Source organism: Aquarana catesbeiana, linkage group LG06 (genome assembly GCF_042186555.1).
Source record: "Aquarana catesbeiana isolate 2022-GZ linkage group LG06, ASM4218655v1, whole genome shotgun sequence".
Classification (NCBI taxonomy): domain Eukaryota; kingdom Metazoa; phylum Chordata; class Amphibia; order Anura; family Ranidae; genus Aquarana; species Aquarana catesbeiana.
Window position 1 is genome coordinate 317,362,039 of NC_133329.1, and position 16,081 is coordinate 317,378,119.

Genomic DNA, 16,081 nt, shown 5'->3' on the forward strand with positions numbered 1-16,081 from the left:
AAGTTTGTGAGGAAACATACCCTTGAACCCAGATATGATGGTCCTTTCCAAGTCCTTCTGACAACTACCACATCAGGAAAAGTGGCCGGAAGGAACTCGTGGAGACACGCCTCTCACCGCAAGTCCTGTGCCCGAGGAAGAGGCTGAGGAGACCAAGCCATGTTTCTGTTTATCCTTTTTATTGTGATTGTTGTTCAGGCACAAGAAGTAGGCATCAAACAGAAAGATGGCATAACCCAATTCAGGTATAATTCATCCAACACACATGTTGCCACTTTCATATCCCCTTATAGTAAGATACTTCCAGGTAATGATTACAGTGTCCGGTCCAATGAAAGAGAAATAGGTCCCATGACTGTGTATGTATGTGTCACTGACACATATTGAAGTCACTCTTAGATAGAATGACAATCAACAAGCACACAGATCAATACTTCATCAAAGGTTATTGTGAGTCTTACAGTGAGGTGTCTGCAGATCTAGCGCAAAATCAAGTTCAGTCCTTAGGGGACGTGTACTGGATCTGTGGAGGCATGAAAATTAGAAGTAGAATGACAGGACAGTGAACAGGAGAATGTGCAATGGCTAAAACCATAATGCCCCTGCATATTCTCTCAGAGAACCCAGAGCCAGAAGCAAGCAATGTACTCAAACCCAACAGAAGATGCAGGAGTGCCCCAGCAGGAAGTTTTGACCCCCACGTATACATAGATGCCATAGGGGTCCAAAGGGGGGTCCCTGATGAGTTCAAAGCAAGAGACCAAGTAGCAGCGGGTTTTGAGTCACTGATTCCCATTATCACTGTAAATAAAAATGTAGACTGGATAAACTACATCTACTATAACCAACAAAGATTCGTTAACTACACCAGAGATGCACTCCAAGGTTTAGCCGAACAGTTAGAAGCAACTTCGCACATGACTTTCTAAAACCGTATGGTCTTAGACATGCTCCTAGCTGAAAAGGGGGGTGTATGTAAGATGATCCCCAAGACAAGTACATGCTGCACTTACATCCCAGACAACACCGGCCCAAATGGTAAAGTGATTTTAGCCATCCAGAAACTAGAGGACCTGTCCAAAGAATTAAAACAGAATTCAGGGCTCACCAACCCCTGGGATCAGTACTTTACCTGGATAAAGGGAGGATGGCAGGGATTGTTCACCCAGATAGGAATAACTATCCTGGTAATAGCTGCCATAATCTGCTGTGTTCTCCCCTGTATTAGGAAGTGTGTAGAAAAAGCTGTCGATCAAACTACCCCTACGTTCGTGATCCAAGAGATACCAGATGATGATGACGATGTCTATGTAAGGCTTGATGAAAATTATGATGATAATTATGTGTTACACTCCCTTACAGTCACCCTCCCCCGAGATGCCACACTGTAGGGCTATAGGGACAGATAGCACCTGGCTGCATTTCACCAGCTGTATCGAGGGGGGTTGGTGAGCTAGTCACTGCCTCTTCTCTGCATACAGCTTAAAAGAGTTGCAGTTTGTGAAATAAGCCGGGTGATGGTAGGTGGTTCTCCAGTGTGAGGGACAGTTTTGTGAAATAAGCATTTCAAGGGGGGATCTGTAATGGATGTGATTATGAGTGTTATGGTGAAATGCCTATTTCAAATATAACCATATAGATATAAGTGCTTATCTCTCTCTCTCAGCTATCAGCCTCAACCATATTCAATTAAATGTCTGCCAGCTTACCCCCCCCCTTCATGTGGAAGGAGTTAAGAACAAGTTAAAAGAAGATTGCCTGTCAGAGAGGTTACCTGATTGGGTGTCGTCGCGCGTCTGGAAGCATTGGTGCGCGCGTTCCTGCGGGTGCACAGGCGCCTGCCTTTATGGGCACTGGTGTTGGCATTCCGGCTGGCCGTGGCAGACGCGGTGGTGCCCGGGCGCGTACACGCTTTCGCGTTAGCACGCGTTCGCCTGTGGGCACTACTATGCATTGGTCTGGTGGTGTCGGTGTGCGCGCCGCTGTCCGATCAGCCTATTTAGGCTTTCCTCTTCCCCTGATCAGTGCTGCCTGATCAACAGCTCCGTTCCTAGTTCCTGTTTCCTGTTCCTAGTTCCTGTGTTCCTGATCTGTTGACGACCCGGTTTGCCTCTGGGACCCTTCTGACCTCCGCCTGCATCTGACCCCGGCTTGTTTGACCTCGCTTCTGCCTGCTCCTCCTGTACGTCCGCTGCCCACCTGTTCCCGAAACCAGCCTGTGCTTGACCTGTCTTTTAGCTCCTGCTCAGCATCCGTTGCCTGTGCCTGTCACTAATATCTGCTGTTTGAAGACTGCTAGCTTCCGGAATACAGACTCCTGCACAGGCTCTTATACCACTCCGCACTTGTGTGCCACCTGTCTGCTCTACCAGGGGACGCGAGTCGGATACGTAAGGGAGCCTACCCTCTGCCCAAGTGGACTCTCCGGTCTGGTAAGTGAGAGACCTGACAGTATCAGGCAGCCATGACCGAGTCCGGGCAGGGGGCCTCCCCCATGGATGAACTTTGTAGGCACCTCGTGGGCCTTACCCAAGCAGTCAAGAGCCTACAAGAAGGCTACACCAGATTAGAGGGTCAGGTCCAAGCCCTCTCAGCAGCTCCTCCCTCTCAAGGGGCATCATCTGCCGGACTATCCCCAGCACCCTCCGTAGTAATGCTTCCTCCGGAAACCCAGGCTACCCGCACCCGAAAAATTTACTGGAGATCGTCGCAAATACCGGGCCTTCCTTAACGCCTGCGAGCTCTATTTTGCGTTACAGCCTCGCACGTTCTCTCTGGACGCCACTAAGGTGGGATTTGTCATTGCACTGCTGTCCGGCAAGGCCCAGACCTGGGCCCATCATCTACTGGAGCAGAAGTCTAGATCCTTGGATACCCTGGACGCCTTTTTCCTGGCAATGTCGCAATTATACGAGGATCCTCAACGTACCACTACTGCTGAGGCAGCCTTGCATTCCCTGCAGCAAGGCTGCAGAGCGGCCGAAGACTACGCTGTTGAGTTTCCGACGTTGGAGCTCTGATACAGAGTGGAACGACGCTGCCTTGCGTCATTAATTTCGGATGGGGTTATCTGACCCCCTTAAGGATGAGCTGGCACATGTTGAGATACCCCAGACTCTGGATGAACTTATAAACCTGTCTATTCAAATTGACCGTCGTCTGAGAGAAAGAGGCTCTGAGAGATCCTCTAGTCATCCTCGTCCTATTTGGATGCTCCCTAGGGTTCCCAGTTCTCCCAACCAACTGCCTCTCTCCTCTACTCCAACCACGGAAGCACCCGAACCCATGCAACTTGGTCTGCTCCGACCATCCCTTACCCCGAAAGAGAAGATGCGCAGACGTACTCAGAACTTATGCCTGTACTGCGGGGAACAAGGACATTTTGTGAGGACCTGCCCCAATAAGATACATAAGTATCTGACATCCTCTTCCTCTTGTGCATCTGTTTTGCCCAAATCTGGTAACCATCTGACAATCTCTGTTGTATTACAGCTTCCCAGAAAGAACATCCCGGTGTTGACTCTGGAGCATGCAGTGGCTTCATCGATCAGACCTTTGTTAATAACCACGGCATTCCTCTTCAACCTAAGACCCAGGGTCTTGCAGTATTCCTAGCTGATGGCTCTACCCTTAGTTCCGGTCCAGTCATCTGCGAGACTGTCCCACTACTGGCCATCATAGGCCCGGAACACCAGGAATTTTTACGCTTGGATTTCATTTCCTCTCCTCTCTTCCCAATCATCCTCGGAATGCCCTGGCTACAGGCACATAACCCCAGCATTGACTGGTCCACAGGAAAAATCCAATTCCTATCTGACTACTGCAGGCAACATTGCTTACATGGGACACCCTTGACACCGACTCAGTGTCTTTGTTCGGATTCTGATACCAAGCTTTGCCAATCCCTTCCCAAGGCCTACCGGGATTTCCAGGATGTCTTCAGTAAGAAAGGGGCAGAGACCCTTCCAGTTCACAGGCCGTATGACTGCCCAATAGAAATCTTACCTGGAACCGAAGTTCCCTTTGGGAGGATTTTCCCACTAACTAACTAAAAAATTATATTGACGAGAACCTAAAGAAAGGGTTTATCCGCCCTTCTACGTCTCCAGCTGGTGCAGGCATCTTCTTCGTGGAGAAGAAGGATCACACCCTACGCCCCTGTATCGACTACCGGGAATTAAACAAAATCACTGTAAAGAACAGATACCCGTTACCTTTAGTACCCGAGTTATTCCAAAGACTGGGAACCGCAAAAATTTTCACCAAGCTGGATCTCCGCGGGGCATACAACTTAATCCGCATAAGAGAAGGGGATGAGTGGAAAACGGCTTTCCGTACTCGATTTGGGCACTTCAAGTACCTTGTCATGCCCTTTAGCCTGTGTAACGTGCCAGCCACCTTCCAACACTTTGTCAATGACGTATTCCGTGACTTCCTAGACCTCTATGTCATAGTTTATCTGGATGATATCCTGATTTTCTCCGCCTCCCTGGCCGACCACCGCAGGCATGTACAGAATTTCTCACCCGACTTAGGCAACATGGGCTCTATGCAAAACTTGAAAAATGTGAATTCGAGCTTCAATGCATTCAGTTCCTGGGCCTGATCATCTCCCCTGAGGGCATCAAGATGGATCCCCAAAAAGTATCTGCTATCCTGGACTGGCCTGCACCTATTGATAAGAAAGGGGTACAACGCTTTATTGGCTTTGCCAACTTCTATAGAAAATTCATAAAAGGATTCTCCTCAATAATCGCTCCCATTAGGGAACTCCCCAGACAAGGAAGTCGGTTTTGCTGGACTCCTAAGGCACAGTCGGCCTTTGAGGAACTCAAGGCCCTATTTACCTCAGCCACCATTTTAAAACACCCCAACCCAGCTCTACCATTCGTGTTAGAAGTTGACGCTTCCGAAATTGCGGTAAGAGCTGTACTCTCACAACGACAAGGCACCAAAGCTCTTCTGTACCCTGTGGGGTTTTTCTCGCAAAAACTCTCATCTTCCGAGAGAAATTACGGTGTGGGAGATCGTGAACTCCTGGCTATTAAGGCGGCCTTAGAGGAATGGCGTTACCTTCTGGAGGGTGCTGCTTATCCCATCCTGGTCTGCACGGACCATAAAAACCTAGAATACCTGAGAACGACTAAGAGGCTAAAACCCCAGCAGGCCAGAGGGGCACTTTTTTTTTTCTCGCTTTCAGTTCCACGTCACCTTCAGACCCGGATCCAAAAATATTAAATCTGATGCACTCTCACGTATGTTCCATGATTCGGAAGAAACCTTACCTCCAGATACCATCCTCCCCCCTGGGAATTTCTTGCTTCTACAAGAAGATATAATCTCTCAGATCAGATGGGCTTCTATGGGGGCGACGCCACCCGCTGGGGCCTGTACCAAGGATGGCCTGTTTTGGCATGAAAACAAGATTGTGGTCCCTGAAGAATTAAGGGTACAGATATTAGAACTGTGTCATGATCACAAATTAGCTGGACATTTCGGCTCACGAAAGACGAGTGATCTGGTACTACGTACCTTCTGGTGGCCTCATCTCATTAGGGATTGTAGAAGGTTCGTTGATTCCTGCAATACTTGCGCTAGAAGCAAAACCAGCCGGGCTGGAGCTTGGGGACTATTGAAACCTCTCCCAGTCCCAGAGAGACCATGGAGTATGATCTCAATGGACTTTGTCGTCGAACTCCCCCCATCAGAAGGCTTTTCCTCCGTCTTTGTCATGGTGGACAGATTGTCTAAAATGGCTCATTTACTCCCAATGAAGGGTACTCCTTTGGCCACGGAGACAGCTGATATTTTTATTAAGGAAATTGTCAGGCTACATGGAGTTCCGAAGAGTATAGTTTCTGACCATGGTGTCCAGTTCACCTCCAGATTCTGGAAGGCCCTTTGTGGTTCCTTGGAAATTGAGTTGGCGTTCTCCTCGGCCTACCATCCCCAGTCTAATGGGCAAACTGAGAGGACGAATCAGACTCTGGAGCATTATCTCCGCTGCTTTTCCGCCTTCTCCCAGGATGATTGGGCTCCCCTACTCCCTATTGCGGAGTTCTCCTACAATAATTCCTTGCATTCAGCCACCAACCAGACTCCATTCTATGCCAACTATGGCTTTCATCCGACCTTTTTGCCTGGATCAATACCTGAGTGTTCTGTTCCTGCAGTATCTGAGACCCTGAATTTCTTCTCAGTGAACAACAAACTATTACAAGATACCATGGCCAAGGCCCAAGAAGGATATAAGAAGATGTTTGATAAAAAGAGGCGTGGAGAACTTATGTTGGAACCTGGCAACCCAGTATGGTTATCAACCGCCAATCTGAAGCTGGCATGTCCATCTAAAAAACTAGGCCCTAAGTTCCTGGGGCCCTTCCTGGTAAGGAGGAAGATTAACAATGTCACCTATGAGCTTGATCTGCCAAATTCTCTGAAGGTGCACCCGGTCTTCCATGTAAATCTCCTGAAGCCGGTTATCCCCAACTCTTTTGTTGGCCGTATTGTCGGTCCACCCAAACCCATTCTTGTAAACAATGAGGAGGAGTTTGAAGTAGAAGCAATATTAGACTGCAGAAGAAGACGTAATCAAACCCAATACCTCATTAAGTGGAAGGGATATGGCCCTGAGGACAACTCATGGGAAACAGAAGACAATTTGCATGCCGGAGAACTCTTGCAGGCCTTCAAGGACTCACAAGCTGCCAAGTTAGCCCAATTGGGCATCCGGTGTCTGCCCTTGAGGAGGGGGCACTGTCAGAGAGGTTACCTGATTGGACATCATCACGCGTCGGGATGCATTGGTGCGCGCGTTCCTGCGGGTGCACGGGCGCCTGCCTCTATGGGCACTGGTGTTGGCATTCTGGCTGGCCCTGGCGTACGCGGTGGTGGCCGGGCACATACGCTCGTTCGCGTTAGCGCGCGTTCGCCTGTGGGCGTTACTATGCGTTGGTCTGGTGGTGCCGGTGTCCAGGGGCGCGCTCAGGCGCGTGCGGGTGTGCGGGCGCCCGTGCATAACGGCACGTGCACGGACGCGGCTTTTAGCGCCAATCAGCCTATTTAGGCTTTCCTCTCCCCCTGATCAGTGCTGCCTGATCAACAGCTCCGTGCCTAGTTCCTGTTCCTAGTTCCTGTGTTCCTGATCTGTTGACGACCCGGCTTGCCTCTTGGACCCTTCTGACCTCTGCCTGCATCTGACCCCGGCTTGTTTGACCTCGCTTCTGCCTCCTCCTCCTGTACATCCGCTGCCCGCCTGTTGCCGAATCCAGCCTGTGCTTGACCTGTCTTTTAGCTCCTGCTCAGCATCCGTTGCCTGTGCCTCTGACTAATATCTGCTGTTTGAAGACTGCTAGCTTCCGGAATACGGACTCCTGCACAGGCTCTCATACCACTCCGCACTCGTGTGCCCCCTGTCTGCTCTACCAGGGGCCGCAAGTCGGATACGTAAGGGAGCCTACCCTCTGCCCAAGTGGACTCTCCGGTCTGGTAAGTGAGAGACCTGACATTGCCCCTGTTTTCAAGAACTGGAAACAAGACACCCTATTTAGCTATGATAGTCTGCTATTCCCTTATATAGATATAACCCAGCTAAAAGCTTATACTTTGTCACAATAATGAATATGTATATCTTGTGGTCTGCATACGCTTGTCTTATTTGATATTTGATTTCATAACAAAATATCTGGCTCACGGTATATTAGCCGGGGTCCAGGAAGTAATAAAAGCAGAAGTGTCAATCTACTGAACTCGTGTATGTGTCAGTAATTTGCTTCAAGTGTGCACACTTTTACATTGAAGGTTAATTTGGCCAGGGGGACAGAAACAAAAGTACTGAACGTTTCTGGTTCGGTCCAAAACAACTGTACCTCCTGGATCATGTGACAGTGCACATCATCTAAAGGGGAAGGCACTGGTGATGGAGCTTTCCTAGGATGCATCTGTGGGGCCCTGTTTACATCACCAGTGCCTCTCTTGACTAGAAAGTGGAGAAACAGTAATTATATATAAAAAATGTTTGTTTAGCACTTCAGCCCCAGAAGGTTTTACCCCCTTAATGACCAGGCCATTTTTTGCGATATGGCACTGCGTTAATTTAACTGGCAATTGTGCAGTCATGCAATGCTGTACCCAAATAAAATTGATGTCCTTTTTTCCTCACAAATAGAGCTTTCTTTTGGTGGTATTTGATCACCTCTGTGGTTTTTATTTTTTGCGCTATAAACAAAAAAAAACGACAATTTAAAAAAAAAAACAATTTTTTTTACTTTCTGCTAGAAAACATATCCAATAAAAAATGTAAACAATCAAATTTCTTCATCAATTTAGGCCAGTATGTATTCTGCTACATATTTTTGGTAAAAAAAATCTCAATAAGCATATATTGATTGGTTTGTGCAAAAGTTATAGCATCTACAAAATAGGGGATATATGGCTTTTTTAAATAATTTTTTTACTTGTAATGGCGGCAGTGGCGGCCCATGCATTTTGGGCGCACAGACGCCGCCGCTGCCCTCCCTATCCATGTACATGGCTCCTTTCAGGACGCTGGACACATGAATTACAATTGCAGGATTGGTGGGGGGTGTGTATTTTGAAGCACCTGATTAGAAACAGAGGCTCTAATAGGCTTCAAAATAGGGTGGGCTCGGGGCGCAGAGAGTGTGCCCTGATCCCACCCAGTTGTGTGACACTAGCGAATGAATATTCGCTGTTCTGCCACATTCTCCTCCTGGCCAATCAGGAAGCACCTATTGGCCAGGGAGTCATAAGACTGTCTCAGGACACACTTCTGGGTTCCAATCGGCCGGAAAGGAGAATGCCTCGCTGGAGCGGCTCCTCTTTCTCCCTGCCTCTGTGTCTCCTCCATGCCTCCACTAGGTAAGGTGATCGCTGCTGGCTGTGTCTCCTGCCGGGGGAGTGTGCTGTGGGGTGATCGCTGCTGGGTGTGTCAGTGTCTGGGGGGGGAATGCTGCGGGGTGATCGCCTCTGGCAGCGTCCGTGTCTTCATGTGAGGGGGGGGTGCTGCGGGGTGATCGCCGCTGGCCGTGTCTGTGTCTTTGTCTGGGGTAGTTGTGTTGGTTGTGCCGCCCCCCCCAAAAATAATAGGCACCAGCCACCACTGAATGGCGGTGATCAGTGATTTTTAACGGAACTGCGACATTGCGGCAGACAGATCGGACGACTAGCTGGCACTTTTTTGGGAACCAGTGACATAATTACTGTGATCAGTGCTAAAAATATGCACTGGCACTGTATAAATGACACTGGCAGGGAAGGGGTTAACATCAGAGGTGATCAAAGGGTTAAGTGTATTTCATAATTGTGCTTTCTTACTGTGGGGGGATGGGCTCACTGCATGGACACTGTGATACGTGTTCCTGATTGGCAGAAACACTAGATCACAGTGTCCATGGCTGAAAGCGCGGCGGTCTGCTTGTTTACATCGGCAGACCACCGTTCTGTCTCTATGGGGAGCAATCGCGGGTGGCCAGCGGACTTTGTGTTCGCCGAGCCCTCTGATTGGCTCCCCCTGTGGCCAATCAGCGTGCGAACCACCCTCCGGTGGCGCACGTGCACCCCCCCCCCAGTGGCTATTGACAAAATCACATACAGGTACCTGATTTTGCGCAATAGAGCCACCTTGCTGCAGTATATGTACGGCAAGCGGTCAGAACTGGTTAACTAATGAATGTAAGATGATTTCATATCACCATATCAGAACTGCATGTTGATGCGTTTTGTTTTAAAGGGGAAAAGTCCACTTTAAATGGTCGCATGTCCATCTAACCAGCTTTTACACCTCACATCTTTACATCTCATGTAGGAACACAACTAAAACAGTTCCGAATAATACTGTACAATTTTCCTACAAATGCCATTATATATTTTACAATTTACCCTCCTTAGACAGGCCATACAACAGCACATCCTGTTGCATATATATACCATTCAAACCTAGGGCCATTTATTACCAGGGGCCAATACACGGTTAAAAGAACTATCTTCAAGGTGATTGTGTACATGACTGCCATACAATTGATATTAATCAGCATACCTGGGAACTTTTAAAATTCAGAATTGCTGAGAATGGGGACAGAGCAGGGGATTGGAGCAGGACTATAAGGTGGGTGTGGCAAAATTGTGCTATCAGTGGGAGGAGCTTAAAATGTGTGCCTGCATACAGAGTGCAGAAGTCTGAAGTATGTAATGTACATAGTGTTGGGGTCTGGCGTGGGTAACGTGCATAGTGCAGGAGTCACATGTGTAATGTACAGAATGTAGAGATCAGGTGTGAATAATGCACAAAATGCAGGAGTCAGTTGCATGTAACATACATGCAACATACATAGTACTGTACACACATACATGCAACACGCATACACACTGCATACACATACATACATCATACACTACTGTAAAAAAGTTTTAGCCAGGTGTGAAAAAAATGCTGTAAATCAAGAATTCTTTCAGAAATAGAAGTGCCAATAGTTTATTCGTTATCCATTAACAAAATGGAAAGTAAATTAACAGAAGACAGATCCAAATCTAATCAATATTTGCTGTGACCACCTTTTGCCTTAAAAACAGCATAAATTCTTCTTCTGTACCAAGGTACACTTGCACACATTTTTTGAATGAACTCGACAGGTAGGTTGTTCCAGTCTTCTGTGGATGTAGGATGCCTCAAATCCTTGTGTCTGTGTCTGTTCTGTAATCCCAGACAGACTCATTAATGTTGAGATCAGGGCTCTGTGGGGGCCAAAGCATCAATTCCAGGACTCCTTGTTCTTCTTTATGCTGAAGATAGTTCTTAATGACATTAACTGTATATTTGGAGTTGTTGCCCTGCTGCAGAATAGATTTGAGGCCAATCACATGCCTCCCTGATGGTATGACATAATGGATAAGTATCTGCCTGTATTTCTCAGCAACGAGGACACCATTGATCCTCACCAAATCTCCAATAGCATTTGCAGAAATGCAGCCTTAAACTTGCAAGGAACCTCCACCATGCTTCACGTTTCCCTGCAGACACTCATTATTGTTTTTTGGTGAACAAACTGCCTCCTGCTATAGCCAAATATTTCAAATTTTGACATAATCAGTCCAGAGCACCTGCTGCCATTTTATGCACCCCGATTCCTATGTTTCCATGCATAGTCAGAGTCATTTAGCCTTTTCTCCACATCAGAGGTATGGCTTTTTGGCCGCAATTCTTCTATGAAGCGAACATTTGGCCAGACTTCTCCAGACAGTAGATGGATGTACCTGGGTCCCACTGGTTTCCACCAGATCTGTTCTGATGGCACTTCCAATGTCGAAAAGGAAGTAAGCAAGATGTGCCTTTCATCTGCTCTATTAAGTTTCCTTGACTGACCACTGCATCTACGGTCATCAGCATTGCCCATTTCTTTGTGCTTCTTCAAAAGAGCTTGAATAGCACATCTTGAAACCCCAGTCTGCTTTGAAATCTTTGCCTGGGAGGGACCTTGGTGATGCAGTATAACGACCTTGTGTTTTGTTGTAGCACTCAGTCTTGCCATGGTGTATGACCTGTGACATGAAACTGTCTTCCACAACCTCACCTTGGAAGCAGAGTTTGGTAGTTCCTCACCCAGTTTTAAGCATCCTACATAGTAGCAGGCGCAGCTCCTTTTCCTCCTCTTCCCTCTCCCTCCCTCCTTTGTCTTGTAGCAGGCACAGCATGTCCTCCTCTCCCTTGCTACTCCTCTTGTAACAGGCACAGCTCCTCTACCTCCTTGCTTTCCCTCCTCCTCTTGTAGCAGGTACAGCTCCTCCTCTTCTCCCTCCTTCCTCCTATTGCAGCAGGCACAGCTCCTCTACGTCCTCGCCTTCCCCCCACCTCTTGTAACAGGCACAGCTCCTCTACCTCCTCGCCCTCCCTCCTCCTCTTGTAGCAGGCACAGCTCCTCCTCTTCTCCCTCCTTCCTCCTCTTGCAGCAGGCACAGCGCCTCGTCTTGTAGCATGCGCAGCTCCATCTCCTCTCTGTCCCTCCTCCTCTTGTAGCAAAGTCAGCACCTCCTACCAGTCCTTGCCTCCCTCCTTCTAGTCTTCATCTGACAGATGGTAATTGCAGGGTGCAGCATGCATCACTCAGAGAAATGACGCCATTGTATTTTGTTTACATCTCTGGAATGGCAATGGGTAAGGTAAGGTAATCTGGTAAGGATCTGGCAACCAGAGTTGAAATCCGGCATTGCCAGGTCATTTCCAGTACTGTGATATGTATTCACCACATACATGGGACATTTATTATGAATTTGTCCAAAACATGCAAAGTGAATTCATATTTGCTAATGCTTCTAGGCCCTTTAGACCAATTCTATTGTGTTTACTGGGACCTGTGAATGGATTTTACCTACTGTACCCGCTGTCATATGGGTTGATTTACTAAAAGCAAATAACCTGTTCGCTTCGCAAGGAGATTACCCCTTAGCTTAATTTTTGTGGTATAAATTATTTTGCAATCACTAAAAAGAAATGTATTTTGCTTTCACATGACTGATGTATTGCTAATTTTTGGCTGCCAAGACCAAACCATACTTCCTGCGTTATCCACCTTATATAAATAAGACACAACCACCTTAAAATGGATTTTAAATGGCCATAGCAGACTTTTTATTAACAAAACACAATTCAACAAGTATATCTTTTATTACATTCCGTGAAAGATAAACTTTACCAACTAATGTATAATACTGACTCTCTTAAATCCAGGTATTTGAAGGCAAGCATGGTCTACCGAATCGGCTGTATCAAGCACCAAGTTCCTTACCACAGCCCCAGCCACAATTACACTGACTCGGGGACAATTAGTTACCACATTACCACCCGATAAAGCCCCAATACCGATATCGCCATACTGACGTCACATCTACGGGAAGGTACCCATACCAAAGATGGGCCCAACCCATCATTCTCTAAAGACAATTTTGACCATGCCCACCTTCAAAAGCCTGAAACCCCTGCTATGACTCTGCTATACCCACACGCCAATAGCGTGCCCAATGGAACACCCCCGCCCACCAAAACGACAACAGGAAAAGAAACAACAGAAAAGGAACAACATTCAACAGTAACAGGTGTTTGGGGGGGGTTCTCCTCGGCTGTCCAAACTCTGATTGACCCTCAGTCAAAACCCCCTTCCTACTAATCCACTAATGACCCCATCCTGCCACACCCAACCACGCCCTGCTACCGTCCAATCAGGTAGGCATCTTAGTCTGCCTAGCTACAGCCTAGACTGCAAACCCAGTCATGTAGGCCCTCCTCTTAAATTCTGGGCATCCCATTCCAGGCCTGCTTTGGATTAGACAAGGGAAGTCAGCAGAGCTTCACCTCATTCACTAAGCAAAGAGAAATCTTCCTTGCAAAGTGAACAGCCCCAATCAACCCTAAAGTCCATACAAAAACCCAGTAGCAATCAGACCAAAACAAGGCTCATCACGCACTAGTGTATAAGTAGCTATGCTCCAAGTTACATTTACATAGTATGCACCCATACCTAGAATGATTATTGCGTATATAAGAACTTCGTAGCTACTTTACCGGGCGCCTAACAAGTTCCTTTTTTTTTCAGTATAGGTGTACCTCAAGGCACTATCTGTATTCAGTGTTACACTGTTTCTTACAGGTTGAATGATCACCTTCTATGAATAAATGAAAACAAAGGACAACAGATCTTACCTTTCCAATTATGCTTCCAACTTCCTGTGAAAAAAAAATCGATTTATTATCAGGGTTTCTAATAGTTACATTTCAAATAGTTGAAAATGAATTGCAATCCAATAATAAAGATATCTCAAAATATAAAAATATGCCATAAAATTAATTGCTTCTTATAGTTTTTTTTGTGAAGTAACCATATCTAAATACATCCTACTTTTTCATGTGTAGCTAATTTACTGTTTAAATATTAAATATTAATTTTCTGTTCAAAAAATTTAATATTAGGGAATGAATATGTCAAAAATTAAAGTTGAACTCCAGGCAAGCATCTAAAAACACAGATTAAAAATATATACAGTATAAAGAAGTCTTTTTACCTGCCAAAAGAGTTGTATTTCTGTCCATTTAGTCCTGCAACTTTCACAGCTCTGCCAAACAGTATAGCCAGGTATATGACATAATTCACATTTAAGTAATATAGTGGTATGCTCTCTCCACCCCTAGCGATCTGACTGGGCAGTGAAAGAGCAGCCACAGACTGATGAGGTCATCTCTCTGCCCACTCTGCTCTCCCCTCCTATCAGTATGTTCCTTGTCAACATTTTTGCATGTAGTATGCCTGGTCCAGAGTTCTTCCCTTCATTTCTCAGTCTATATGCTGCTGTATAGGAGCTTGTAAGAGGCTGGTATCCATTTTATACACAGCCCTTCACTAGACAAATTAAAGGGTTAGTAAACTCCCCTTGTTGTCTTGTACCTACAGGTAAGCCTATTATAAAGCTTACCTGTAGGTACATTAAAGGGTAACTCCACTTTCGTAACAGTTGTAGCAGAGTCAGCACCTCCTACCAGTCCTTGCCTCCCTCCTTCTAGTCTTCATCTGACAGATGGTAATTGCAGGGTGCAGCATGCATCACTCAGAGAAATGACGCCATTGTATTTTGTTTACATCTCTGGAATGGCAATAGGTAAGGTAAGGTAATCTGGTAAGGATCTGGCAACCAGAGTTGAAATCCGGCATTGCCAGGTCATTTCCAGTACTGTGATATGTATTCACCACATAGCCCCACAGGCTGCATGAAAAAAAGATTACAATATATGTCCAAGAAGGACCAGCAACGTACTGGTATGTTGCTGGACTTTGAGTGGTTATACCAGAATGATGCCTGCAGGTTTAGGTATCATCCTGGTATCATTCTTTTGAGCCGGCGGTCGGCTTTCATGCAAAAGCAATCCTAGCGGCTAATTAGCCTGTAGACTGCTTTTACAAGCAGTGGGAGGGAATGTCCCCCCCTCCCACTGTCTTCCATGTTTTTCTCTGGCTCTCCTGTCCCAACAGGGAACCTGAGAATGCAGCTGGTGATTCGGCCAGCTGACCATAGAGCTGATCAGAGACCAGAATGGCTCCAATCATCCCTATGGCCTAAGAAACCGGAAGCTACGAGCATTTCATGACTTAGATTTCGCCGTATGTAATCAGCACCATTGGGAAATTGGGAAAGCATTTTATCACACTGATCTTGGTGTGGTCAGATGCTTTGAGGGCAGAGGAGAGATCTAGGGTCTAATAGACCCCATTTTTTAAAAAAAAGAGTACCTGTCACTACCTATTGCTATCATAGGGGATATTTACATTCCCTGACATAACAATAAAAATGAAAAAAAAAAAAGAAATGAAAGGAACAGTTTAAAAATAAGATAAAAAAGCAAAAACAAAAAAAGAAAAAACAAAAAAAAAAAGCACCCCTGTCCCCCCCTGCTCTCACGCAAAGGCGAACGCAAGCGTTGGTCTGGCGTCAAATGTAAACCGCAATTGCACCATGCATGTGAGGTATCACAGGTATCACCGCAAAGGTCAGATCGAGGGCAGTAATTTTAGCAGTGGACCTCCTCTGTAAATCTAAAGTGGTAACCTGTAAAGGCTTTTAAAGGCTTTTAAAAATGTATGTAGTTTGTCGCCACTGCACATTTGTGTGCAATTTTAAAGCATATCATGTTTGGTATCCATGTACTCGGCCTAATGCCGCGTACACACGGCCGGACTTTCCGGCATACTTGGTCCGGCGGACCAGAGTGTGCCGGACAATCCGCCCGTGTGTGGGCGGCGGCGGACTTTTCCGGCGGACTTCTTCCCAAAAGCCCGCCGGACCTAGATTTGAAGAAAGTTTCAAATCTTTCCGTCGGACTCAGTTTCGGGCGGAAAGTCCGCTCGTGTGTGTGCTGGTCCGACAGAAAGCCCGCTCGTGTGTAGGCTGGTCCGACGGACCAAATACGACACGAGGGGATGGTATTGCATCTCGCGCTCGCTGCAATAGGAAAAACAAATCTTCCTATTGCGGCGAGCGCGGGGCATACCAGGCCCTTAGGTCTGGTATGGATTATAAAGGG

At 46.7% G+C, this 16,081-nt stretch overlaps 1 protein-coding gene across 8 annotated transcripts in view; it reads right to left on the minus strand.

Moving 5' to 3' along the window:
* PCBP3 (poly(rC) binding protein 3) overlaps positions 1 to 16,081 on the minus strand; it is a 136,542-nt gene that overhangs the window by 80,461 nt on the left and 40,000 nt on the right. For all 8 annotated transcript variants that reach the window (XM_073633721.1, XM_073633720.1, XM_073633718.1 and 5 more), the window contains exon 3: positions 13,712 to 13,735. In XM_073633721.1, coding sequence (XP_073489822.1) covers positions 13,712 to 13,735 — 24 coding nt within the window. The remainder of the gene's footprint in view (positions 1 to 13,711; positions 13,736 to 16,081) is intronic.